This window comes from Lemur catta, chromosome X (genome assembly GCF_020740605.2).
Source record: "Lemur catta isolate mLemCat1 chromosome X, mLemCat1.pri, whole genome shotgun sequence".
In the NCBI taxonomy this organism is placed as follows: domain Eukaryota; kingdom Metazoa; phylum Chordata; class Mammalia; order Primates; family Lemuridae; genus Lemur; species Lemur catta.
In genome coordinates, this window is record NC_059155.1 from 59,734,537 (window position 1) to 59,762,284 (window position 27,748).

Consider the following 27,748-nt stretch of genomic DNA (forward strand, 5'->3'; position numbering starts at 1 on the left):
AAAAGGTGGGCCATCTTTAAGCGGGGGCTTATAGGTTATAGGTGGGTTTAAAGATTCTTTGGCTTGTAATTGGTTAAAGACATGAAGTTTTGTCTAAAGGCTTGGAGTGTTTTAACATAGTGGCTGTTTATTAGAGATAAGCCACCGGACATAGATTTGTTGTGTATATTGAGGACCTGTAGGTTTGTCTTGCATACTCTTAGGCCTGTTAATGGGTTATAAGGGATGTCCCCAAGGAGGGAAGGGGGCATGATAAGGCATGTCTGACCTCCCTCCTCCTGGCAGGCAATTTAGTTTTAGGATATTTCTTTGGCCACGACGGGGTCCATTCAGTCAGCTGGTGGGGGAGTGAGAATTCAAATTTTATTTTAGTTTACAGGGTACAGGTCAAAACTCCATGTTCTGGCACTATGTTCCAGACACCATGAATGCCACCAATGCCACACCTGCTTAGGCCTACTAATGAGGCCCCTGTCCATCTATGTTTGTGTCTCTGTTTCTGTGTGGGCCATAAACCACGCTAGAGCATGAGAAAGAAGAGATGCAAGATGCAGACTTTTCAGCTTTTATTACAAAAAAAACACGATCCCAGCCCAATTTTCCAACAAAAGTCATCAACTCAAAATTTGATTTGATCAGGGCCTCTCTGGCTGGGTAGTGGGCTGGCTAACAGGAGCAGGGCCTCCCTCAGACCACCCAGCATTTTATCCTCCCCTGCCTCAGGATGAACACCCAACGTATACAGAAGTTGTTCTTGCAGTTGCTCACTGGGCCTCGTTGAAGCGGGTCACCATTGTCTTGTGCAGTGTCTCTTTGTAGGACTCGGTTGAGGTGACCCCATAGGAGCTGCCCCGGGCCCCCAGGCCGGAGCCCCGCACCCGTGTTTGGGCCTGTGTGAGGGAGGCAGGCTCTGTCAGGTTGGCAGGGACGCTGTGGGGAGTCCTGGGGGACAGGCACAGGATCACGGGAGACTCACCTCAATGGGCGTTACAATGCCCTGCTTCTTGCGGCCCAGGCCACTGCCCTCTTTCCAGCCCATGGCCTGGAGCATGCGACTGCCAATGTTGTCACTGCCCAGCCCATCCCGGGTGGGCTGCTCAAAGTCTCTGCAGGGGACAGTGTACAGTGTGAGTGGTAGGCCTGCAGGCCCCAGGCCCCCTCACCTGGCCCCGGGCACTCACACGGAGGCCGTAGATATGCCGCCGTACTTCCTCCTCTTGGGCTCTGGGGGCTCGGGGATGCCATACTTCTCTCTGCGTTCAGCTGCTCGGTCCCGGTACTTCATTTGCTAAAAGTTTGTGTGCATGTGTGAATTTTGGGGATCTGGCTGCTGTTTTCAGGAAACATGGGCATGGGGCTGGGGTCCCACAGGGAGCTCCACCTGGCCAACAGGGACCCATCCTGAGGGTCAGGACATGGTAGGTGGAAGCGGCTGGGGTGGGGGTGCTGGGAAGAAGCCTCATGGGGACAGAATATGAGAACCGGAAGTCCAGCTGCCTGAGGGGACAGGGACTAGGAAGGAACCCGAGGGCAGGGACCCCAGGAACAGGTCACACCTCACCTCCATGTCATTCTTTTCAAGTGCTTCTAGCTCGTTTTCTGATAAGTGCGCTCGCCGGTGAATCTCAAGGTTTTGCTGCAAGGGGGACAGTACAAGGAGTAAGAGGCTGGGCTGGGGTGGGCCAGGCCCCAAGTGCCCTGCCAACCCTCCTGTCAGTCACCTTGTGGAGCCCTGAGAGCTGCTGGTGCCGGATAAGTGCTTCCTTGCTGGGGAACTGACGCCGGCAGAGCAGACAGGCCAGCTTCTGCCAGTCGGTGAGCTTTTCCTCCCGCTCGGGGCCCCCACGCTCCTGCTCCTCCTCACTGTCACTCTCCCCGCTGTAGGCTGCCACCAATCCCCTGGGTGGGCTCTGCAGAGGGTGAGGGTGGGTGGTCAGGCCTGGCCAGATCAGAGCTCCCTGCCCCTTTCTGCCCCAGGGACTCACTGGGCGGTCGTCACTGGCCAATTTTGGGAGATCCATGCTGGTGTGCTGTCTCTCAGCTAGTGCTCCCTGGAGTGAAGGGACACAGAAATTCAGGGACTCCACGGAAGGCCCGGAGGAAGGACAAGATTGAAGGGCAGGGTGCAGGTGGGTGGCCACAACACACCTTCTTCTCAAGGATGGCATAGCCAGCATCTGCGGTGGCTGACTCCCGCCTTTCGTCATCACGCAGGGAGCTGATAGGCTGGAAACTGTTTTTGAAGTTTTCTTTTTGTTTGTTGAGACTGCGAGCCCAGCGTTCCATGTCCTTGGCAATCTGGGGGTGAGTGTAGGGGTGAGGTTTCCAGAACCCTCATGCTGCCAGGACCACCAACTCCATCGGCTGACCCACTGCCCTTGCAGCAGCCCACAACGCTTCTGCCTCACAACCTCAAACCCGGGCCGCCCACCGGCACGGCCGCCCACCATCTCTAGTCTGAACCACCACAGTGGGCTTCGCTTGGTCTGGGCTATGGCTCTTGCACACCTGTCACAGCAGAGGACTCTATCACAAACTATAAACTACTTCCCGCCCAGTATAACTTCCTCCAAACCCTTCCTTGGCTTTCCATCACACCAAGAATAAACCCAAACTGGTGACCACAGCCTGCAAGGCGCTCAGCACCCTAGCCCCTACCGACCTCATCTCTGAACATCCCCGTGCCCCCACCCCCTTTGGTTTGCAATGACGAGGCAGCAGAAACAGTTTGGGCAGAGTGGCAAGCCTGTCTGGGAGGCAGATAATGGGAGTTTGAGGCAGAACAAGCAAAAGGTGAGAGGTACAAGTTCCTATTTCTCTGTCATCAGTCACTGGTGCTCTGTGTCAAGCCCCTTTCTGGCCACACTCCCTGCTATGGTTTGAATGTGTCCCCTGAAGTTCATGGGTTGGAAACTTAATCCCCACCAATGCAACAGTGTTGGGAGGTAGGGCCTTTAAGAGGGGATGAAGTCTGAGGCCTCTGTCCTCGCGAAGGGATTAATGCTATTACTGAGAGAGTGGGTTCCTGACAAAAAGAATGAGTTTAGCGCGATGTCCCTTTCTCTCATGCATACTCTGTCGTCCTCTTGCCATGTTATGATGCAGCAAGAAGGCCCTCAGCAGATGCTGGTGCCATGGTCTTGGACTTCCCAGCTTACAGAACTGTGAGCCAAATAAATTCCTCTTCCTTATGAATCATCCAGTCTGTGGTATTGTCATGGCATGTCTATTCTCACAGATACCCACGTTGTTATGTTTGCTGTGTTTCCATTTTATCATTTAAAAATGAACAGGATTGCTTACCTTTGTACAATTTTATTTTTTTTGAGACAAAGTCTCCCTATATTGCCCAGGCTGATCTTGAACTCCTGGCCTTAAGTGATCCTCCTACCTCAGCCTCCTGAGTAGCTGGGATTACAGGCTCAAGCCACTGCACTGGACTCTGTGCATAATGTTAATTTATATATGTGACACAATGCCATATTCTGTATTCTGTGTTATGCCCTGTGCACATCACCATTTTTAGAATTCATAGGTTGCTGAGCAAACACCTGGTGTTTTGTTTTAAATGTTATACCCAGAATGTTGTACCCTTCCTCCACAGACACTGAGGTGCCGTCCAACTGCCCACTATCACAAAACACTGCAATGGCTTTCCTGCCCACCCACTATGGGTCTGTGAGAATTTCTCTGGGATACATATGTACCCATCAGCAGTGTGTGAGGATTCCCACCGTGGGACAGAAGAAAGCCGACAGGGCTCACTTGGATGACACAAGCCACCTCATAGAGGTAGGCAGCCCTGCCATGTACTGAGGAGACTGCTCTGGCCCAAGGCCACGCAGCAAAGAGCAGAGCTGGGCCAGGTGCCCGGTCTGGCTTGAGCAGTTACTGCCCATGTCCAAAAACACCTACCGCCCCACTCCCTTGAGCAGTAGAGGGCAAGAGATGACACAGTTGCAGTCAGTGGAAGGTACCAAGTGCCAGCCAGTGACTGTGGGACCCTAGTGTTCACCTGTTGGGCTGTCTTGGTCTTGTGCTTCTCCTTCTTCTCCTTGCCCTCCTTTGAGGGTGGCCCGGCCTCCTTATGCCCATCAGCTGACTGCTCCAGGGCAGGAACGTAGGTGCGCCTCTCCCCATCCCAGTACAGGTACTGCTGGCTCTGAGCGTTGTAGTAATACTGGGGGAGGAGGAATGAAGAGGGGACATGAGGGAAGACTCCAGGAAGGGGACCTGCAGGGCCAGCTACCCCGCAACCCGACCCTTCCCTGGGTTGCCCTATCACCTGGGAATTGGGGTCATAGTAAAGGCCAGTCTGGGGGTCATAGTAGTAGCCGGATGTCTCATCGTACTGGTAGGTGGAGACGTCAGGAACAGCTGGTGGGTGAGGGGAGAGGAGGTCACGCTCTCCCTGCTTTGTTAAGAATTCCCTACCTTCTACCCACAGGCCATGGCTACTCACGGTACTGGCTGTAGGATTCCTGCCCAGTGGGGCTGGTGGCCGGTGGTAGGGCAGAGCTGGGATGGGTGGGGCTCTGGAGCTCAGATTTGAGCACGGCAGGTGACATGATGGTATATGACTGGTCATGGGGCCAGACAGGAAAACAGGGCTCAGTGTCTGCCAGTGCCACCCCTGCCTGCCTCCCCGGGATACCCAGGACTCACCTGGCTGTTGGCAGTGGCACCCTGGCTGCTGCTTGCCTCAGCTGATTGTTGATAGATGCCAGGGGCAGCACCAGGCTGGGCGCGGGGGAAAGCCTGCAGAGACACTGAGTCTGCCCCGGGCTCTAAGGAGGCCTCAGGACCTGTAAAGAGGGACAGGGAGGGAGAAGAACGCCTGTGAATGGCGGGGCCTGGGACCCTATGCTTGCTGGTCACCCCGCCCCAGGTACAGGAGAGATGCTGGGGCTCACCTGCTCCAGCCGGGTCCCCTTTGGTTCCAGTGATGCCAGGGCCCTTGGTGCCCTTGAGGTAGCCATGGGCATAGAGGGAGGACTCTGTGCCCTGGCTGCCGCCATAGCCCTCATCCTGTTGGTAGTAGCTGTAGTCGACCGGTGGCTCCTCAGGGGTGGCCCAGGCACCCTCCCCACCCTGGGAGGCCTGAGGGGCAGGTGGGAGGGGCTCATTAGAACAGGAGGGGGGTGGTGAGGGGGAACCTGCTAGAAGCACCTGTCCCACACATGGGGGTCATGTTTCTACCTGACAGAAAAGCATGCAGCCTTAAGTGAAGCTGCCTGGCCATGAGAAAAGGGCAGTGGCAAAAACAAGACTCAAAAACAGATGCACTCCAAGATGCTCCCAGGGCTGATACTGGTGTGTGTGGTGTTTGTGTTGGGTGTCCGACAAAAAGACACCATCCTCTCACTTCATTCTCATCTCCCAATTTCTCTCAACCACTCATAAATTTTTTTTTACTCAGGAACATATGATACTATACCATATACATGATACGTGTACCATATATATGATACATATATCATATGGTACAACTATCATATGACACATATGTACACATAAGGAATATGTAACATGTACGAATTCAGGACCATAAAAAAACCCAGCAAACAACAGAACCCCAGCCACGATGGCACTGCAAATGAACGCCTGGGAGGCAGCTGGGAAGAGAACTGCAGCGAGGACGGACTGGGAATGGACCAGGGAGTCAAAGAGAGTCAGAAGCAAGGTAGAGGGGACCATGCCAGCCACTGGGACAGGGTTTTATGTCCACAGATAGCAAGCCAGCCCTCCTGCTTGCAGAGAGGGTGCAGGAGGGTTGACAGAGCCCAAGTCTTGGGTCAGTGGAGGGTGTGGTGGGAGGTTTGAGTACCTGTGAGATGGCCCACTGGGCCGCAGCAATGGCAGTACTGGCCACAGAGGCAGCATTGATGCGGCTGCCTTCGTTGGAGGCCATGTCCCTGAGGAGGATGTTAGAGACTGGGAGTGAGATGGGAGGCCTTGAGGTGGCAGCCCCAAGCTGGGGGGCAAACCGGGAAGGGACACAGATGGGGCCCTGACCTCTTAGAACCCTTGGCAAACTCAACGTTGATGGTCTTGCCATCGATGGTGAGCGGTGGGTGCAGGGCCTGCAGAATCTGCAACAGCTGGGCTGCCTCCTACAGGAGGAGGGGAGGTAGGGATAGAAGGGTCAGGCCCGGGGAGGCCCCCGGCTCCATTGCCCTGTTTCCAGGCTTGGGGCCGCGGTGGGGCACGGGGGAAGGGCCCTCCTCCCCGCCCTGGGGGCCGGGACCCCGGCTGCCCGGCCCCCCCCTGTGCCGCCCTCACCACGATGGTGGAGAGCTGGATGAAGGCGAAGCCACGGTTCAGTTGGGTCTGCTTGTCTTTGATGACACGCACATTGGAGGAGGACAGCACTGCATAGGGTGCCAGGGCCCCGAGGATGGAGTCCATGGTGCTGTGTGGGTTCAGGTTGCGCAAGATGATGGCTGTGGGAAGGGGCCCAGTGTTAGGGGGCACCTCCACATTCTGCTCCAGCCCCACCCTTTGGGGCTCCCCACTGCTCGCTTTCCTCTGGCCTACATGCCTTTGCCCCCGTGGCTCCCTCTCACCTTCTCTTCCTCCTGGATAAACTCTGCTTGTCAGTCTAGGTGCCAGCCCAGCTGCTCATCTGCCAAGAAGCTTCCCAACACATCCCCAAAGCCAGTCGGGTGATGCTCCTCCCCTGCCCACCCTACATCACGCATCTAACCCCCATTGGGGAAACACCTGTGAGGACGAAGTCCTCCTGCTCACTATCATTTCTCTGGCCTTGGCGAGCCCAGCCCAGACACCCCAGGGCACAGAGGAAGAAGGAAGAACAACTGACTCACTGTCGTTGGCATTCTCCGAGCTTGGCTCTGAGCCCTGGGACAGGGCTTGGGAGGCCAGCACCCCCTGGGCCTGGTAGGGCTGCGGCAGGGGAAGCAGACCCTGGCTTAGCTCCCGGCCGCCCAGCGGCAGTGTCTGCTGATCCAGCCTTGTGCCGAGGGGCAGCTTCTGCTCTGCTTCTGTCAGGGGTGAGGGGAGACATGCTGGTGACAAAGGGGGAGGCTCCACGACTGGTCACCCTCCTCCCCCCACCAACCCCTGAGCACGGGCCCCTCAACCTTCTTCCCAGCCCCCATGTCCTGTGGAGTTGGGGGAGGTAGGTGGGCCTCACCTGACTTGGGCACGCCACACTTGAAGCATTTCTCACGGCGTTTGAAGTTCTGGACACCACACTGTGAAACACAGGCCAGTATGTTAGAGGGGGCAGGGCTTTCCACTGCACCCTCTAAAGATGGATCCAGAGATTCCCCTAGGAACCCCACAATGCCTCAGGAAGGAAGGTCCCTGGATGAGGGGTGGCAGGTGCCTTCTGGAACTTTTGCTGTCATTCTCAGTCCTGTGACTTTTCCCTTTACAGTCTCAAATTTGTCCTCAGTGCTTCCCTCTCAGCTCAGGAATCAACAACTCCCCCACCTGTTACAACTACTGCCTCCCCCCCTCCCTTTGCCTTCTCAGGGCCACCAACTCCCAGGACTGTACCCCCACAGTCCCTTTAGTAGATGGTTCTTCCTAAAACTTGCTTCTCTATTCAGGAGTTTCTCTATTCAACGTTTCGCCTTTTTCCGAACTCCCCCGTCCCCCATCTTTACCTTTAGGACTTCGGTGGATCCTGCTACCATTTTATTTTCCTCCCACCCCTCCCTCTGCCAATCCTGCTACTCTTGAGAAATGTTCCTTGATTATCCCAGCCTCCGGAGATCCCCCAGCTTCTACTACATTCTATCTCTGTTCCAGAGTCAGGTACAAAGCCCTGTTCCTATGCCAGGCCCTGTCCCAGGTGGTAAGGATGTGGCCTCTGCTCTCATGGCCTGACAGCAGGGGCACAGACACAGCATGAAGAGGAACAGGTCAGTCTGTGTGGACTGTCCACCAGCAAGTGGCACAGCTCACTGGGCTGGGGACAGTCAAGGAGGGCTGCACAAAAACAGGGATGCTTGATCTGGGAAGCACAGTTTTAGTTTAGTTTTGCTGGGAAGGGATTCCTAGCAGCAAAAATGAACAATGGATTTTCCACAGCTGGTATAGGGTAAGGGGAGAAGCAAAATCCACGACAGGGAGGGAAGCCAGCGCGAGGGAGGATCTTATGCTTAACCTCAGAGCCACGGGGGTTTTTAAGCAGAGGAGGGCGTGGTCAGAGGTGGTGTTTAGGAATGTTCCAGGTGAGAGGGTGGGAGAAAGAGTCAAGAGGCCAGCATACCAGAGAGGGCTCCATGGCCAGTGGGTAAGAGTGCATGACGACTGGCATCAACAGTGGGAATGGCAAGGGAGGGAAGGTGGCATTTCTATGATGGAAGCAACAGGATCTGGTGACCGACAGAATGTGGGGTATAAAGGAGGGGAAGGCGTTGAAGAGAATTCCCTGGTTTTGAGGACTATCTGGAAATACAGGAGGGACGGAGTTCCACTGTCACTTTGTCCCTACTTCTCCAGACATGTTGAGCACCCGCCTTCTGATAGAACTTTTACGTTTCAGGACTGACAGATGCCCGTGGAAAGTGGGTCTGTGGCACTGCAAAGCTGGCCCCGAGGGCAGACCTGGATCCACTGTGGCATCTGTGGTCCCTGTGATCAGGAGCAAATCATGGCTAGAGGCTCACCCACAGTCCCACCTCTCTGAGCCTCAGCTTCCTCTTGGGGAATACAGAGGTGCCTACAAAATCTACATCCTGTACCCTCCAGTCTCAGGTCTGACATGGCTTTGTCAGAGTGGCCTTCAAGGCTGAGTTCCCTGATATGAGCTCTCAGAACACTCCATGCTTTTCCTTCAAGACAGCAGGTCTGTCAGACTGTGTCAACTGTGGGCCAGGTGTTATTCTAAGTGTTACCCTCTTATCAATACAATTTAATCCCCTCAACCACCTTTTGGGAGAGGTTATCATTAGTATTTCTATTTTAGAGATGGGGAAAATGAGGCAAAGAGAGGCAAATGAGGCACCTGGCCAGAATCAAGTCCAACCCAGGATAGTCTCATTCTAGCCAGTCTGGCTCTGAAGCCCACCCTCCACACACCACTCCATACCTATGCTGTCACTAATTTGCCATCTATGTAAATACTTTCTTTGAAGTATACTGGGACTCCAGGCAAGACTGCGTTTTATGAGGACAGAGCCTGGCACCAATTGGACACTGAGCCCACATATGTGAATGACTGACTGGCTAGGAATGTGGCTACCTGAGCTGAGCAAGGCCTCGACACCCACACCACCTCACAGGCCCCAGAGAAAGAGAGAGAGAGTGAGAGAGAGAGAAGTTGCCACCACTGCTGTTGCTGCTTCTCTCCATGGCAACTGCTGCCCACCGCCCCTGTACCTTATTGCACAGCCAGTCTTCATTGATCTTGGGCTTGGGGTCGCTGTAGTGCATGGACACCTTCTGGCCCAGGATGTTGAGGGAATGCTGTGGGAAAAAGCAGAGTGCAGTGAGGCCCAGGCAGCAGTGCCCCACGCACCGTTTCAGCACAGGAGAAGAGAGTGAGCGAGCCCTTCAGCTGGATGGATGAGGGACAGGGAACGGAGGGAGGTTGGAGAACGGATGGAGGGAAGAAGGAAGGGAGGGAGGGAAAGCACCACAGCTCTCGGGCGCAGCTGTTTGCTGCTTTTCCGGGCACACGCACGCACACACGTGAACACACACCACCAGGCATACAGTGCTCGGCTGACCAACGCTTGCCGGACAGTGGGGAGAACTCCCCACTCGGCCCTGACGCTGCCAGGCCACACCCCGGGCCAGCACTACACAGGCTACACTTGGGGGTAAGGGGAGACAGGGAGGGGGCAGGAGAGGAGGGGAGAGAAGAAGAGAGAGAGCGCGCAGGTGCGCTAGTGCTGGAGAAGGGGAAAAAGAAAGAGCCATATCGAACAGACGGAAGTTCCTGCCATGAGGCTGTCTTCCCATGGATGGCTGGGTCCTGGGCCCATGGCGCTAGCCTATCAACCCTGCAGAGACGGTCCCAGGGCTGCCTCTACCAGGTGTCTCTTCCTCCCCTGAAGCTTTTCTTCAGTGCCCTACACCAACAATGTGGGCAGGGAGTGGGTGACCAGAGCAGATCCCTGGGTGTCGGAAGGTCCCAAAGCTGCTGGGTTGGGATCCCGTGCCAGGCGGGGGGAGCAGGCTCCCTCCGATGCTGACTGCACACAGGTCCTCACCGAGAAGACGAGCTGCCTGAGGTGGTACCTCCTGGAGTGCGGAGGTGCAATGGGAAGGGTAGGGGCGAGAGAAGTGAGTACATGCTGTCAACGAAACTATCACACTCGACTGGTACTTTAGATCAACAGAGCAGTGCTGTCCCCCTGCATGGAAATCAAAGGGCCACATTCACATTCAGGGAGAGGGCTGACAAAAGGGGTCCTGCTAGTTAGTGTGCCAGCAGCTAAGTTCCCTAGTGGTGGGACTTCCAGTGGTCCTGAGAGCAGAACGAAATCCTAGCTCCAGCTAAGCCCAGAGCAGGGCGGTCCCCCTGGGACCCACCCTGTCCCCTGGGTAGTAGGAAGCTGAGTGAAAGAACCCACCCTGGCAGCTCCTTCTCTGAAAGCTCAGTTGGGCGAGGTGGAGAGGCAGCACTAGTGCTCGGCTGTAGGAAGGGGCCAGTGGCGAGTGTGGGCTCTGGATGGGAAGCCCAGTGGGGTGGCGAGAGATGGGAAGAGGAGATAGTGAGGGTCAGGAAGGGGAGAAAGGGGGCAGGGGGGATGGGACACAGGGCCACAGGGCAGGGAACTGTGTCCGTAAGAATCAGGCGATGGGGAGCGCTCGATTACAAAGTAGTATTTGTTTGGGGGGGGGGGGTTCAAGTGCGGCAAAGCAACCTGATTGGCTTCCATCCATCGTGTAGCGTCCTGCAAGTGACTAAACTCGACGAAGGCGAAGCCCCGGCTCTGACCTGGAGACAGCATTCAGATACAGACGCAGTGGGTTAGTCAACAGCTTTGGACACACGGCGTTCCCGGGGGCGGGACCCGAGGGGAGAGGACCAGGGGCAGAGAGGGAAGGGGGAAGAGGAAAAAGGAAGAAAGGAAGAGAAAGAAGCAATCAGAGAGAGAAAGACTAGGGGGTGGAGGAGGCAAAGTAGATGGCCAGGAAGGGCAGAAAAGAGGGAAGAGGGAGGGAGAACAACAGAGGAGGAGAGAGGTTGGGGTGGGAGGAGAGACACACACACCAACTGGGAAGAGAGACAGAGAGATGGGGCTTAGGCAGACCTGCCAGTCTGGGGTGACAGAGACGGAGAGAAACAGCAGGGAGGAAAAGGGTACAAGGAGAGCTCTGCCTCCAGAGTAGGAAAGAGGGGGAAGTGGGCAGGCTGCTGGCTCCACATGGGCCAGAATAAATAACTCAAGGGCAGGCCTAGCACAAGGCCAGGGGCACTGAGGAGGGGTCCTGTAGCAGGCATTAAATCACAGGAGCCAAAGAGAAGCTGGGCCAGGCTGCTCTGTGAGGCCAGGAAGGCTCCTGGCCCATTGGGACCTGGGGGTGGTTAGGGACAAGATCTCATCTCAGCTTCACAACAGTGCATGGGAGATAAGCCTCGCTAGGGAGCCACATTAGGGCCACAGGGGGGACACTACAGCCACCAACGGTCCAGGTCCTCCTAGACAGAAGGAGAATGGAGGCTGGGATTGGCCAGGAGGACCTTAAAGGTAAGAATCAGTGGGTACCTGGGAGAGGTGCCCAGGGCCATCGAGAGGCTGCACCTGGGACACCTCCTTGGGGAGAGAGACAGACCCAAAATCTGTCAGTGTGTGGTCTAGTTGGGTTGAAGCAGAGCAAGACCTACATGCAACCAAGAGAGACTCTCCAGGCCTGGCCAGGGTTGGGAGAGGGATTCAGGGCTTGAGGCCTCAGGAAAGCATCTCCTTCAGAGGTGGATACACAGGGAGGGCTTGAATGTGGCAGGGATTAGGGGGCATGCTTGATCTCCAAAAGAAATGACTGTTGAGATGCATAGGAGGATGGAATGGTATAATCAGAGAGAGAGAGAGAGAGAGAGGCTGAGAGAGAGAGAGAGAGAAAGAGAGAGAAAGAGATATATGTGGACGTGTGGGGAGGAGAGAGACTGAAAGATGGAGAGAGAAGCCCAGGCAGAGTGAGGCCCCACTGTGCCTGCCTTGGGAAGCCTGGGCAGAGGTCCTGCAGAGACAACCCCCCCCCACCCCACCCCCTGCTAACCTCAGGCCAGCTCCAAGCAGCCTGTAAGAGGGAGGGAGGGAACAGATGAGGCCAGAAAGTCCTGGCTGCTCCTTGGGATGCACCCTTGGAAAACAGCCATCCCCTGCCTCCCCTCTTGGGACACATGGGTGGGGCCCTGTCAGACCTACTTTCTGGTCAGAGGCTGTTACCAGAAACATGTAGGGGAGAGCAAGAGGCAGACGAAGGAAAAGAAAGGAGAGGGAAGGGAGTGTATTGGGAGGGGGTTACCACCTCAGATACTCATCAGAGTCCCAAAGAGGAGGTTCCCTGGAGCCTGGCCCTGGCCCTGCCCCCAGGAGTGCTCAGCTCAGCTCAGAGCTGCACCCCCTCCCTAATAGAAGAGGGGGTGCTGGGAGAGGCTGCTGGCTGGAGCTGTGAGGAATGGGGAAAGGGGGAGAGAAGAAGAGAGGGTACCCCCCAAGCTGCCCACTCCCAGTTGTGGCAGGAAGGCAGGGGAGGGAGGGGGACGGAGAAGGCAGAGGCAGGAGGGAGATTTGGAGGCTGAGGCTGGCCAGCGGAAGGCAAGGGCACTGGGAACAAAAGCTCACCTGAGGATTTGTTCCGCATCAGCCGGACCTCCCGTGCTTGGACGCCGTGGGACTGCAGCTGGCCACGGATCTATATGGAGACAGAGAGTGGAGCAGGCTCAGCATGAGGCCGCTCCGTATCCGAGGCTGGCTGGAGGCCTCTGGACCCTGAGGGGTTGTTAGTGATGTGCACAGTCTCCTCTGCCTCTTTTGGAGCTTTTCCCTGAGTGACAACAGCCCCAGACCCACACCAGTACCCAGTCTTGGCTTTCAGCCCCAGACCTGCAGAAAGTGAGTCAGAAAGTGAAGAAAGGAGCACAGAGCAAGGTAAAGAATGGCAGCAAGATGACCCTCGCGGGCACAGAGAACAGTAAGAGAGCCAGAGAGCCAGCAACTCAAGAAGGGTGGGCAGGGTGATCTGACAAAGGGCTTGGTGGCAGCCACAAAGCAAGGAAAGCTGCGATGTGATTTGCCCTTTGCAAGGGGATTACTGCCCACCCCACCCCGCCAGCTTGCATCAAAAGAGACCCATGACACAAATACCAACTAGGGAGGACAGGAGTCTGAGCAGATTCCAGCTGTGTGTCCTAGACCACAGTCTAGCAGTAACTTAGGGTGGAGACAAAAAGGCATAGTCGTGGGGTTTGGAAAGCTTCCTGGATGAAGCAGGCCAGAGAGAAGTTGCAGAGGCAATTTAGGATTTGGACCAGGTGAGGCAGCATCTCTAGGCCAGTGGGGCCTCTTATGGAGGACTGGGAGCCTATGCCAGGCACTCACGGGAAGGATTCTTCATGCCTGTGGGCCTCAGTTTCCTCATTAGGTTAAACAGATTAGCCTTACACACACATACACACACACACACACACACACACACACACACACACACACACACACACGAAAAGGAAAAATACATGGAAGAGCTTATCAGGATTCCAAATACTAAGGGAAGGCTCAGGAAGTGGCAAGCGAGTGGGCTCTGCGGTCCAGCTGCCCAGGGTCAGACGCCAGCCTCCACTTACTGTGGGACCTGGGTCAAGTTACTTCACTGCTTGGCACTTGCCTTCCTCATGCGTAGGATGGAATACAAAGAGTACTTTCCCTGTAGGGCCACTGTAAGGATTAAATCAGACCCAGCATGTGGCCCACCTTGTGATAAATCCTCAACCAATGTTAGCAATCAGCTACTGTCTCACCCTGAACAGGGCAGGTGGGCCAGACTTTAGAAGCCCTCGAATACACAGGTGGGATTTTCTCTGCTACAAAACGGGTAGCCGGCAGATTACAGAGGGAAGCTGATCAGAGAATTCACGGGGGAAGTGGAATAAGAAAGACTAGAGTCAGGGAGGCTGGTAAGGACACTACTGTAATGGTCCTCTTGGGGTTTTAATGTGGCTCCTTGTGAGAAGTCTCTATGAAAAGGAAACAGGAGAAAAGGGAGAAGATGGTCATTCCCAGTGACCCATTTGGGAAGAAAGAAATAGATAAAAAATTTAAAAAAGAAAAAGAAAATAAAGGGAGGAAGATGGAAGGGAGAAAATGTCACAAAGGCAAACAGTGTGGGGAAACTATTAGCAGCCACCCAAGGCTCTGTGGCCAGGCCAGTGATGAGATTTGATGCTGTTGACAAAAGGGGATGGGGGAGAATGAGAATAAAATTCCAGAAAATCCCATGCCCTCGGCCAATGGTTGCAGGGTCCCGGCGTCATCTCTGCCACCGGCAATAGCCAGCATTGGGCCTAGTGAGCAGCTGGCCCTCGATGCACACATGCAGAATGGCTGGTGACCAGGGGAACGTGCGGGACTGCTCTTCTCCCTCCCACACCCACGGCCATCACCCCTTGGCCAAGCTGGCCTATCTGACACTCCTCCCTCCAGACCAGGAGCCGATGGGGCTTGCCCACAAAGGACTGATCAGTGCTGGGGAACAGGAGCCAGTTGGGGAGAAGGGATGAAAGGTGCTGAGGTTGGGGGTGAGGGAGGGGTGGGGAGAAGTTGAGGGCCCTGGAGGAGACCCAGCCTGGCCTCCTGCCCAGGGCCATGGGGGGGCACGTACGTCATCCTCAGTGGCTGCCTGTGGCAGCATCCTCAGCATGACGATGTTACTGGCCTTCTCCTCCTCCTCCTCATCCTCCTCCTCCTCCTCCTCCTCCCCTTGCTCGGTCCGATAGTCCTGGTCCCGATAGTCGCCGTCTCGGGGGAAGCCTGGCGGGCCGGTGGGGCTGTGCCTGTGCCGCCGCCGCCGCCTACGCTGAGTCTCGGAGCCCGGGGAGGCCTCGTAGGAATCCTGGCCGACAGAATGAGACGAGAGACACCAGACAGGCAGTCAGCCTGGGCGGGCCTAGGGGCTGGCCGCTGGCTCTCTGAGGCAAGCAGGCTCTGAAAGCCAGGGGTGGGCGGGCTCCGGCTAAAGGCTCAGACAGGCAAGGTGGGTAGGCCCTGGACTGCAACCCTTCGGGGGCTGCAAATTCTCCACAGGATATTTTGGGGGCTGCTTTCAGAGGGTGGGGAGAAGTAGGTGGCAGTACCAGTATGGGGGAACTCCCAAAGGTAGGTGACAAGACACAGCTTAAGCCTCCTTGAGGCAAAATGGCCTGGAGTCAGCACACCAGACCCCGCCCTTGATTTCTATCCTCCTCATTCGCCAGCTCAGCTGGTATGTGCACAAATGTTCCCTGTGCCACCAAAGGCCACACATTTCCTATGGTTCCCAGCCTGGATCTGGGCCCTGCAACCAAGCTAGGGGCATAGGAATAGCTTTAGATCTTGGCCAGAGCCCCAGCCCCAGCCATTCCTCCACCAGTCTGACACCTCAGGGTGTGGTTGCTGGGATTCTGGTTGTTGCAAACCCATCCATCCTGGGACCAAGCAGGCCAAGCCTGGGGCCACACCCTGCCCGTGCAGAGGGGGCCAGAGCCAGATAACTTGGTGCTCTGCTCTCACTCTGGCCAGGGCCCACCCAGTGCCCCCAAAGACATCCAGGCATAGCTTACAGCTGGGGAAGCCTGGCTGCCCTCAGCCCCTGGTCCCCCACTGAAGCTGGTGGCCCACTATAGGCATCTTTGCACTGGACCCTCCAGAGGGCAGCAGGTCCCACCCTGCTGGACAGGAGATCTGCCTGCTTTCTTGGACCAGATCCCTGACTGCTCTCCCCAACTGGGGTTCCCCTAAGGCAAGGCTGTTTCTTCCTCTCACATGGGGGCTCCTTGATGGTAAACATCGTGTGTCACCCCTCAGCCTAAGGGTAACTACCCAACATGGCACTGGCTCCCCCAAGGGGTCCTTCTCTTCTGTCTAGGGGCTCTGTCACCATTGGAAATGCCTACGGTTAGCCTCCCAGAACTGCTCAGCTTGGTGCTATCCAGGCCCCTGGGTGCCCTTCCAACCCCAGACGCCGGGTCCCACGGAAGAGGCTCTTTGAATGCCCCAAGTCAGCTGGGAGCAGGCAGTACAGGGCTCATAGTAACCATGGGCCCAAACTAAACAACAGGAAAAAGGGAAAGAGGTGGTGGCCAGGGGCCTTCAGAAGTACAGAGCCAAGCGTGTGGAAGCCAGGGAGACCCAGGTTGGGAGAGGAGTCCTCAGAGAGGGGAGTAGGGACAGGCTCTCCAGGTGATGCAAAGCCACCGAGCACAGTCTGAAGAGGCACAGGAGCAGAGAGCTGCCTGCACGCGGTGCTGCAGCCAGACACAGAGGCCCTTCAGGAGCCCTGCCCTCACCTCTGCACTCTGCTCCTCAGATGAGTCGTCGTAGTCGTGCTTGCCCTCCTGGCTCCCATATTCGCGGGGATACGAACGGTAGTCCATGTCCCGGTAGTCGTGGTCTCGGCTGCGGTTCTCCCCACCATCATCCTGTGAGCGGTCGGTGGCTCCATAACGGCCGGTCCTGTCGCCACGACCACCTCTAGGGGAAGAAGGAAAGGGAGGGATTAGGGGTTGCCCTTTCTGAAAGGTACAAGAGGCAGGGATGACCCTCACCCGTCCATTCCCTTTAGGCCCTCAGGCCCACCCCCAGACACGGATTCCTAAATCCTTACCCTACAGAGGGAGATGGCCCCCACACCTCTCTCAAACACAACCTGCCTTCCTGCATCCCTCCCCCGTGCCCTCTGGTCCACACTGCACCTCAGTTGTGGCCTGACTGGTCTCCTCACCTCCACCCAGACTTCCCCAGTTCAGTCCCTACGTCCCAAATCCCAAATGTAAGTATTCTCTAAGGCAAAGACAATCGAACCCAACTGTCTTATTCCCTTTGGTGGCTCCTTCTTAGTTTCAGGATAAAACATCGAAATGCCCACCAAGGTCCCACAAAGCCTGCAAGGTCCAGTGGGGGCAGGTCTCTGCCAACCGCTCCCCCCCATCGTGTACCACACCCCACCCCTCTGTTTCATTGTCACCTTGCTAGCAATAGCAGGCTCCTTTGTTAAAACTTCTCCTACCACAATAATTACAAAATAATTATCTCAAAGCTGATTTAATCTGCATTTCTTTGGTGAGTTAAAAGAATTCCAAGACCATGGGTTCCAGGAAATGAGGGGCCCATAGCTGCTTGGCTCACTACCACACTGCCCAAAGCTCAGCATAGTTTCTGGTACTCAGTAGGTGCTCGACAATTATGTTTTGGATAAAATAATGATGAAAAAGCTATTCTAAAAGCAACCAATACATGTTTGTTCGAAGTTGCAGTGAGCTATGATTGCACCACTGCACTCTAGCCTGGGTAACAGAGCAAGATGCCACCTCTAAAAAAAAAGAAAAGAAAGAAAGAAAAACAAAAAAACAGAAAATATGAGCAAGCAAGAAAAGACAGACCCCACAGAAGAATGCTACTAACAGGATTTCAATTATGGTCAGGAACAACACTAACATGTCCATTATCGACACCATTTTTAACATTATTCTAGAGACACTAGCTAAAGGAATTAAACAGGGAAGGAAGAAAAGAGGTTAAAAGCTGAAAAGGACCTGTAATCCTAGCACTTTGGGAGGCTGAGGCGGAAGGATCCCTTGAGGTCAGGAGTTCGAGACCAGCCTGAACAAGAGTGGAAAAATGGAAAAATTATCTGGGAGTGGTGGTGTGCACCTGTAGTCCCAGCTACTCAGGAGGCTGAGATTACGGGTGTGAGGCACTGTGCCCAGCCCAGTATTTGGTATTTTAAATAGCCTATAGGCTTAGGCCCAATCTTGCTGTCCAGCATAATGACCCTCAATAATAAGGATAGTTAGGTTCTTTAAAACTTTTTATTTGAGGATAATTATAGATTAACAGAAGTTGCAAAGATACTACAGAGAGGTCCCGTGTACCCTTCACCCAGTTTCCCCCACTGGCTACATAAACACGGTACACATATTCTGTTTATCATTCATCTGTTGATGGACATTTAGATCGTTTCCACCTCTTGGTTGTTTTGGATATTGTGAATAATGCTGCTATGAATACTGGTATATAAGTATCTGTCTGAGTCCCTGCTTTCAATTCTTTTGGGTATATACCTAGGAGTGGAACTGCTGAATCACATGGTAATTCTATGTTTAACTTTTTATGGAACTGCCAAACGGTTTTCCACAGCAGTGGCACCATTTTACATTTCTACCTACTGGTAATGCACAGGGTTCCAATTTCTCCACATCCTCACCAACACTTATCTTGCATCTTTTCATGTGCTTATTGACCACTTGTATATCTTCTTTGGAGAAATGTCTATTGAAGTCCTTTGTCCATTTTTGAATTGGGTTGTTTTGTTGTTATAAGAGTTCTTCATATATTCTGGATATTAATCGCTTATCAGATATATGATTTGTAAATATGGTGACTCATTCTGTGGGTTGTCTTTTTACTCTCTTGATAAGTGTCCTTTGACATTTAAGTTTCTGATCTTGATGAAGTCAAACTTCTCCTGCCTTAGCTTCCTGAGAAGCTGGGACTTCAGGCGCATGCCACCATGCCCGGCTAATTTTTTCTGTTTTTGGTAGAGACGCAGTCTCACTCTTGCTCAGGTTGGTCTCAAACTCCTGAGCTCAAGTGATCCTCCCACCTCAGCCTCCCAGAGGGCTAGGATTATAGGCATGAGCCACCACCACGCCCGGCCTAATATCCTTTCTCCATTCCAGGATTTAATCCAGGACACCATTTAGTTGTCTTGTCCCCTCTGTCTTCTCTGGCCTGTGAAAGTTTTCCAGTCTTTCCTTGTTTGTTTTGTTTTGATGACCTTAACGGTTTTGAAGAGTATTACTGGTCAGGTATTTTGTAGAATGCCCCTCAACTTGGCTTTGTCTAATGTGTTCCTGTGATTAGATTTGAGGTTACAGGGGTATTTTTGTTTTGTTTTATTTTGTTTTGAGTAGCACACAACAGAAGCGAGATACCCTTCTGATCATATCATAGCAGAGAGTTTATGATACCAATGTGACTTATGGTGATATTAACCCTTGATCATCTGGCTCAGGCAGTGTCTGCCAGGTTTCAGCCTTGTAAAATGTCTATTTTCCCCTTTCCATACTATATTCTTTGGAAGTGAGTCCCTAAGACCAGCCCACACTCAAGAGGACAGGACTTAAGCTCTACCTCCTGGGGGGAGGAATATCTACATTATTTGGGATTACTATTTATAATTATTATATTTATAATTATAAATGATTATTTTGTAATTATTATTATCACTAAATAATAATTATTATTTTCGGAATTCTTCAGTAAGGAAGATTTGTGACAGAACATTTTTTAACCTAACAGATTTGCAAAAGTCCAAATGTTTGACAACAAACTCTGTTGGCAAGGCTGTAGGGGAACAGGCACTCTCACTGCTGGTAGGAGTAAAAAATGGAACAATCCCTATGGAGGGGAATTTGGCAATAGCTGGTAAAACTAAAAATCTATATATCCTCTGACCCACAATTCTACTTCTGGGAACTTAATGTACAGATGTACATGTACAAAAATGTTATTCATTGTGGTACTGTTTTAAAAAACAAAGGACAAGAAACAACTTAAAAGTTGAGAAAATTGTTTTTAAAAAAAAAAAACTAACAAGGAGAGAGCTCCTCTATCAAATATTAAAACATATTATAGGCCAGGTGCAGTGGCTCACGCCTATAATCCTAGCACTCTGAGAGGCCGAGACGGGAGATTGCTTGAGCTCAGGAGTTCGAGACCAGCCTGAGCAAGAGTGAGACCCCATCTCTACTAAAAATAGAAAAAAATTAGCTGGACAACTAAAAATATATAGAAAAAATTAGCTGGGCATGGTGGCGCATGCCTGTAGTCCCAGCTACTCGGGAGGCTGAGGCAGGAGGATTGCTTGAGCCCAGGAGTTTGAGGTTGCTTTAAGCTAGGCTGACGCTACGGCACTCTAGCCCAGGCAAGAGAGTGAGACTCTGTCTCAAAATAAATAAATAAATAAATGTAAATAAAACATATTATAAAAGTAGATCAATTAAGACATGAATCGACAGATCAGTGAAACAGAATAGAGTCCATAGCACACAAAAACACACATGGAAATTTAGTATAAACCAAAGGTTATATTTCAAATCAACAACAGGAAAATGGATTAGTCAATAAATAATAGATTCAGTAACTACCTGGCCCAGGAATCATCAAACTACAGCCAGTGGGCCAAATCCAGTCTCCTTAAATAAAGTTTTATTGGACACAGCTATACCCATTCATTTACATATTGTCTATGACTGCTTTCAGTTGCAACATGGACAGTACAGTCTGCAACATCAAAAATATTTACTACCTGGCCCTTTACAGAAAAAAATGTGTTGACTCCCAAGAAAATAGAGTTGTTTATCTACCTCACTTCTTACATCAAATAACATTAGCCAGGTGTGGTGGTGTGTGCCTGTAGTCCTAGCTACTCAGGAGGATCACTTGAGCCCAGGAGTTTGAGGTTGTAGTGAGCTATGATCGTGCCATTGCACTCTAGTCTGGTAAACAGAGCAAGACCCTATATTAAAAAAAAAAGAGGCCGGGCACGGTGGCTCACGCCTGTAATCCTAGCACTCTGGGAGGCCGAGGAGGGTGGATCGCTCGAGGTCAGAAGTTCGAGACCAGCCTGAGCAAGAGCGAGACCTCGTCTCTACTAAAAATAGAAAGTAAAATTATCTGGCCAACTAAAATATATATAGAAAAAAAAAATTAGCCGGGCATGGTGGTGCATGCCTGTAGTCCCAGCTACTCGGGAGGCTGAGGCAGTAGGATCGCTTAAGCCCAGGAGTTTGAGGTTGCTGTGCACTAGGCTGACGCCACGGCACTCACTCTAGCCTGGGCGACAAAGCAAGACTCTGTCTCAAAAAAAAACAAAAAAACCAAAAAATATATCAAGGTCATAAAAAACAAGAAAGACTGAGTAACTGTTACAGATTAAAGACTAAATATACAAAGCAGCATAACATAATATGTGATCTTGGATTGGAAACTATATCTGGGAAATCCAGCTATAAGGGATATTATTAGCTGGGCACAGTGGCTAATGCCTTATAACCCCAGTACTTTGGGAGGCTGAGGTGGGAGGATCGCTTGAGGCCAGGAGTTTAAGACCAGCCTGGGCAACAGAGTGAGACCCTGTTTCTAATTTTTTTTTTTTTTTGAGACAGGGTCTCGCTCTGTTGCCTGGGCTAGAGTTCCATGACGTCAGCCTAGCTCACAGCAACTTCAAATTCCTAGGCTCAAGTGAACCTTCTGCCTCAGCCTCCTGACTAGCTGAGACTACAGGCAGGCACCACTATGCCTGGCTAATTTTTTCTATATATTTTTAGTTGTCCAGCTAATTTCTTTCTATTTTTAGTAGAGCCGGGGTCTCGCTCTTGCTCAGGCTGGTCTTGAACTCCTGACCTCGAGTGATCCGCCTGCCCGGCCCTAAAAAAAAAAAAAATTTAGCCAGGTATGGTGGTGGCATGCCTGTAGTCCTAGCTACTGGGAAGGCTGAGGCAGGAGATCACTTAAGCCCAGAATTTGGAGACTGCAGTGAGCTATGATCATGCTACTGCACTCCAGCCTGGGTGACAGAGTGAGACCCCATCTCTAAAAACCATCTAAAATCTAAAACTGTCTAAAACCCCATCTCTAAAAAACAACAATAAAAAAGAAACGACGTTATTGAGACAAGTGATGACATCTGAATATGGGCTTTATACAAGATAAAGTATCATACTATTGTTAAATTTCCTGATATTGAAAGTGTACTGTGATTACAGAAGACAAAGTCCTTGTTCTTAGGACATACGTGCTGCTGGACCTTAAAGAGTCATTCATGTCTGCCACTAATTCAAATGATTCAGAAAAAAACAATGTGTGTGTATGTGTGTGTTTGTGTATGTATGTGTATGTGTATGTAAAGGTATAGTTTGATAAAGTAAATGTGCAGATGTGGCAAATTATTTACAATTAGTGATTCTGGGTAGAGGATATATGGGAGTTCATTATATTCTTTCTTGCAACTTTTCTATAAATTTGAATTTTCAAAATAAGTTACAATAAAAATATACATACATACCATGATTAAGTAGGGTATAGCTCAAGAATGCCAAGAACATAATTTAATACAAATTATGAAATGCACAAAAAGAGGAAAAAAAGCACATGATTTTGAAGTTTAATACTCATTTATGATCAATCTTAGCAAACTAAGATTAAGAGAATTTTCTTGACTTATTAAAGGCTACATTCTAAAAACTTATTGCACGTGTCATACTTAATGAAGAAACTTTAAACACATTCCCTTTTATTTCCCTTCCTTCCTGTTGTGTCGAGTACCATGCATTGAGGATGGCTACACAGAAGGGGATGCCTATCAGCCCTGGACTAAACGCCTATCTGCAGATTGCCTTTATTTTATGTGAAAGAAAAGCAAACTATCTTGTTTAAGTCATTATTTTTTGGATTTTCAGCCACAACCAGCCAAAGTGAATCTTAATTTGTGCACCCAGTACCACTGATACTATTTAACATGGTACTAAAAGTCCTGGACAATGCTATAAGTGAAGAAAAAAATAAGAAGTGACAGGATAGATTTGCATACATGACCAACTACTTAGAAAGAACATCAGAATCAACAATGAACTATCAGAAATAATAAGAGAGTACAGCAGGAATAAGATAACTTACAGAAATCAACAGCTTTCCTCTACCCTAACAAATACCAGCATGAAAAAAATTAAAAGAAAAAAAAAGATGTCAATGAAAATTACTGACGTACCTAGGGATTACTTTAACAAAGAATACACAAGATCTGTATTTTCATTTATTCAGATTTTTATGCCCTTTACACAAATTTTAAAATATTCTCCATACAGGTCTTGGATGAGATTATTACTTGTAAAGATGACAAATTTCCCCAAATTAATATAGAAATTCAATGAAATATCGACCAAAATTCTTAAGTGTTTTTGAGGGACTTGATAAAATTGTTATATAGAATAAAGCTCCACAAATGGTTAAATCAACTTCGAAAAGTAAGAGCAAAGAGGGAACTATTAAGATATTCTATAAAGCCCTAATAGTAAAAATAAGGTTCTGTCACAAGAATAAGCAAATACGGCCGGGCGCGGTGGCTCACGCCTGTAATCCTAGCTCTGGGAGGCTGAGGCGGGTGGATCGCTCGAGGTCAGGAGTTCGAGACCAGCCTGAGCAAGAGTGAGACCCCGTCTCTACTAAAATAGAAAGAAATTATCTGGCCAACTAAAAATATATATACAAAAAAATTAGCCGGGCATGGTGGCTCATGCCTGTAGTCCCAGCTACTCGGGAGGCTGAGGCAGTAGGATCGCTTAAGCCCAGGAGTCTGAGGTTGCTGTGAGCTAGGCTGATGCCACGGCACTCACTCTAGCCCGGGCAACAAAGTGAGACTCTGTCTCAAAAAAAAAAAAAAAAAAAAGAATAAGCAAATAGACCAATGGAACAAATTATATCACTCAAGATGAAACCATGTACATAAGGGAACTTGAAGTCAGATGAGGTACCACAAAACAATAGAGAAGGAATGGATGATTTAGGAGGTGGTACTGGAAAAACTGCCCACTATATGAAGGAAAATAAAACCAGAACCTAATATGTCTCTCTTTGTCTCCCCCCTCCCCTCTCCCTCTCTCTTTCCTTCTCTCACCTTCTTGCATTCTGCCATGAGATGACACAGCAAGGCAGCAAGAAGGCCCCCACTAAATGCTGGCACCTTGGTATTGGACTTCCCGGCCTCCAAAACTATGAGAAATAAATTTCCTTATAAATTAAAAAAAATGGACTCTAGATGTATTAAAGACCTGAATGCAAAAGGTAAAACTTTAGATTGAAAGAATCTTTGTGATTTGGGATAGGAAAAAAGAAGATTCTGAAAGCACAAATTTACAAGGTAAAAAAAGGGATGACTTTAGCACATCAAAGTACCTATCCTTGGGGGAATAGTTAAGTAAAAGGCAATAGGCACACCCCATGGTGCCCTTGGTGGCAATTAGAAGCAAAGCACTAAAATACACATGGCAATAAAGACAGATCTTAAAAACACAGCACTGAGTAGTAAAAAGTTCAGGAAGCAGAACAAAGACTTTAGCACTATGTCATTTGTGTAAATTGAAAACACAGACACTCAAAACAACACTATATACTTTAAAAGACATTCTCAAGACTGAATAACAGTAGATGATGACCATATCTCAAATTTGAACTCACTTTTCAGAAAACAAAATGTTATAATTCTATATTTTTAAAAGGTGTGGTGGTAGAAGAAACCCCTTGTAAAACATTTTAAAAATTATTTTCTCCCTGTTCATTTTTTTTTTAGAGATAAGGTCTCTGTCTGTTACCCAGGCTGGAGTGCAGTGGTGTGATCATAGTTCACTGCAGCCTCCAACTCCAGGGCTCAAGTGATCCTCTTGTCTCAGCCTCCCAAGTAGCTAGAATTACAGGCATGTACCACCATGCCCAGCTAATTCTTTATTTTTTGTAGAGACAGGGTCTCGCTATGTTGCCCAGGCTGGTTTCAAACTCCTGTCTTCAAGTGATCCTCCCGCCTTGGCTTCCCAAAGTGCTAGGATTAGTGGTGTAAGCCACCCTAACCAGCCTTAAATCTGTTGACTCTTAATAGAGGCTTTCTGGGAGAGTTAGGTCTGCTTTCCTTGGCAACCTTAAGATGTCATGGCTAGATCACCTGCCTCAGGATCACTTGGGGTGACCGACCAGGATGGCGAGGAAGCAACAAATTCTAATTAGGATCTCTGCATTTTACCTGGCATCCCAACTGTTTCTTGTTCATACCAGAGTTGAAAAAATAACTGTATAAGAGTATCAATTTCAAGACAAGTATCAGGCTGACTACAGCCCACCATGTCCCTGGCATGTCTCACTATCTGACCTGGCTTGTCCCATACCTGTCCTGGGCAAATTCCTGACTCTGACTCTGAAGGTGCCACTCCCTACCATCCCTAAAACCTGGCTACAGCCCCAACCTTGACCTCTGCCTCTTCTCCTCCTACTGCTCCTCCAGTGGCTGCTTTCATGGTGAATGGCACCACACATCTATCAGGGTCACCAAAGCTGGAAACCTGGGCATCAGCCTTGACTTTTCCCCCTCGATCCTTTCTCACCCTCACATCCAACCATGGTACCCAGCAAGCTGTTTTGTAATCGCATGGTCTCCCTTGTGAAACTCTGAGTACCTAGGAGGCTATAATCTTATCTGTCTCATTTATCACTGTATTCCCAGAGCCTAGCACAGGTCCTGGGTCACAACAAGTACCAAATACAAGTCAGCTGAAAAGGAACCAATCATCTGTGACCGATTTCCTTTGCTCAGAAGCTTCCTGCTAGCACCTTCGTGGATCAATTCTCACACGGAGACAAGCCTAGGCTGCTTGGGAGGGGTGGGAGCAGATAACTCACCGTCTTTCATACTCCATGTCCTGATAGGGCCTGCGGGGGCTGCTGGGGCCCCTCCTCAGCCGCTGGCTCCGTTTCACTTCCCAGCCACCCCCGCTGCTGCCACCATGATCTGCCAGCCTGGGTGATGCCTCCTGCAGGGACTCTGGGGAAAGCAGAAAGAAGAAAGGGGTCAAGGGAGTTGGGGCAGAGAGGCCCTCCCTGAGCAACCCTTGTTGTTGAGGCTGTCTGCTGTTCCTCAGCCCAGGGATGTTGTTTTCCAGATCCCAATGCTCCTGTGGATCATAGTGAGAAGATAGCCCTTCCTTTCCACACAAACATGAGGCTAGAGCCCAATGCCCTAGAAAACAGCAAGGCCTTCATCAGACAGGGTGCATCTTGCAGAGAGACCTGGTGGGGTCACCCACTGTGTGATCAGAGCTTTGTCACTAGAGACTGGTAGACAAGTTCAAGCCTGGGGCCGCATGCCCAGGGGAGCTCTCAGTGCTGAATGACTTGCCTGAGATTAGGCACATAAAGTAAGACTTCACAACAGTGGGAGTCCCAGGCACCCAGTAGGTTCCTTCCATGGGCTCCAAGATGCCATTTCATCCTCCCAGCAAAATGCTGGCTGCCCCCTACAAGGCAGCAAAAGACGCCGAAGGGCTCTTGGGGGTGTGTGAAGGGGCGAACTTGGCAACTGGACAGCTGCCACCTCCCTGGGCTCCTGGCCAACACAGCCTTGGCCCTCACATGGCAACTGGTTCAGCCCTGAGCCCTGTCTCTTATGTGCAGCCAGCTCCCAAGGTGGCTCTCACCCTGGGGCTCTGAGCCCAAGTTTTCCAGAGGCAGAAGGGGCCCTTTGGGAGGCTCTTCTGAACCACTGTGCTCTTCTGCTGGGATGGAGGGGCAGCCACCTCATCCAACTGTCAGGGCTGCAATGAGAACTAAGGGAGTCCTGAGAGGCCTGTGACCTCAGCCAGGGGTCAGGATGAATCCCACAATCTTCAGGCCCCGCCCTCTGAACGGGAATCAGGTAAAGCCAGACGGTAACAGGACCTGCCCAACCCTAGGTTGCCACCACACCTTTCTTTCACGTGCACACGCGTGCGCGCGCGCACACACACAGACACGCACACACACCAATTTTCTCTTCCTCCTCAAGGCACAGGGAACCAGAGGTACCTGCTCCCAGATGGATAAGAGTTATAATCACAACCAGGGGCCCCAGTGGCTGAGAGCCAGATACAAAACCCTCAACAGACTCTGCCAAAGCAGCCAGAGCCACAGACACAAGCCCCAAATAACTACGGGCCAAAATCACAGAAGGAACACATAGTAAGGGCCATAATCACACAGAGCCCCCTTTCAGTGGATGAGCACCAGTATCACACCTAAGAACTCCTCAAAAGAAAGCGCAATAATTCATACACACATTCCTTGCACTCCCCTTCCCACCCGATAAGTTAGGGCCAGTAATGAGACAGCTGCCCCAACCCCGCCCATGGGTAAGGACCAGAGTCATAGACACTCCGCCCCAGCCGCAAGGATAAAGACCAGAGTGATACATTCTTCTTCTGTCGCCCCTTCCCATGAATAGGGGCCAGACCACAGAACATTTCCCCCGTAACCACCAAAGTAACAGGGTAGTCAGCACACGAAAGTCGCAGACACCTGCCTCTGCATGGATACACGGATAAAGTTCGCTGTAGTGGACAAGAGTAGCCTCCCTTCCCCCAATCCGCGTGCACCCATCCCGTGTCCCAATCGCGCACGCGCCTTTGCTCTCGCAAAAAAAAAGACACCCCCCCACATCCCAGGTTTAGACAGTGCACACGCATCTCTCTGATCCGCGCACACCAGCGGCCCGCAGTCCGCCCTCCCGCCCCAGGCCCCTTACCTCCGCCCCCACGACCAGCGTCGACGCTCACCTTCTCGGCCCGGGCTGTCAAGGGAGGGCTCCCAGACATCACCTCGGCCCGCCGCCACCTCCTCAACTCTCCCCGCTCAGCCGGTGCCGGTGCGCGGAACAACCAAGTCCGAGGCTAGAGGCAGAAGGGAGGAGGGAGGAGGGAGGAGGGGAGAAGCGCCAAGCGCGCTGCCCTCCCAGAGAAACCCTCTGCCACCTACTTCCAGCCGGCCGCAGT

At 51.4% G+C, this 27,748-nt stretch overlaps 1 protein-coding gene across 8 annotated transcripts; it reads right to left on the bottom strand.

Annotated features, from left to right (window-relative positions):
- Positions 1-549: 549 nt before the first annotated feature.
- On the bottom strand, positions 550-27,748 carry RBM10 (RNA binding motif protein 10). 8 transcript variants are annotated; one of them, XM_045538519.1, is made up of 25 exons: positions 27,732-27,747; positions 27,502-27,646; positions 25,626-25,767; positions 16,469-16,652; positions 14,806-15,036; positions 12,774-12,843; positions 10,848-10,921; positions 9,355-9,441; positions 7,157-7,217; positions 6,828-7,004; positions 6,286-6,443; positions 6,016-6,113; positions 5,828-5,915; positions 4,914-5,100; positions 4,666-4,805; positions 4,463-4,580; positions 4,286-4,377; positions 4,016-4,180; positions 2,149-2,298; positions 1,986-2,051; positions 1,722-1,910; positions 1,562-1,636; positions 1,182-1,288; positions 977-1,106; positions 550-890 (listed from the first exon to the last, which is right to left on the bottom strand). In XM_045538519.1, the coding sequence occupies exons 2-25, from the start codon at positions 27,569-27,571 to the stop codon at positions 765-767; spliced, it is 2,985 nt and encodes a 994-aa protein (XP_045394475.1). In that variant the 5' UTR covers positions 27,572-27,646; positions 27,732-27,747; the 3' UTR covers positions 550-764. The 8 variants fall into 8 exon arrangements, with proteins under 8 accessions (XP_045394475.1, XP_045394474.1, XP_045394472.1 ...); XM_045538518.1 differs by having other exon boundaries at positions 6,283-6,443; XM_045538516.1 differs by having other exon boundaries at positions 4,666-5,100; positions 27,732-27,748.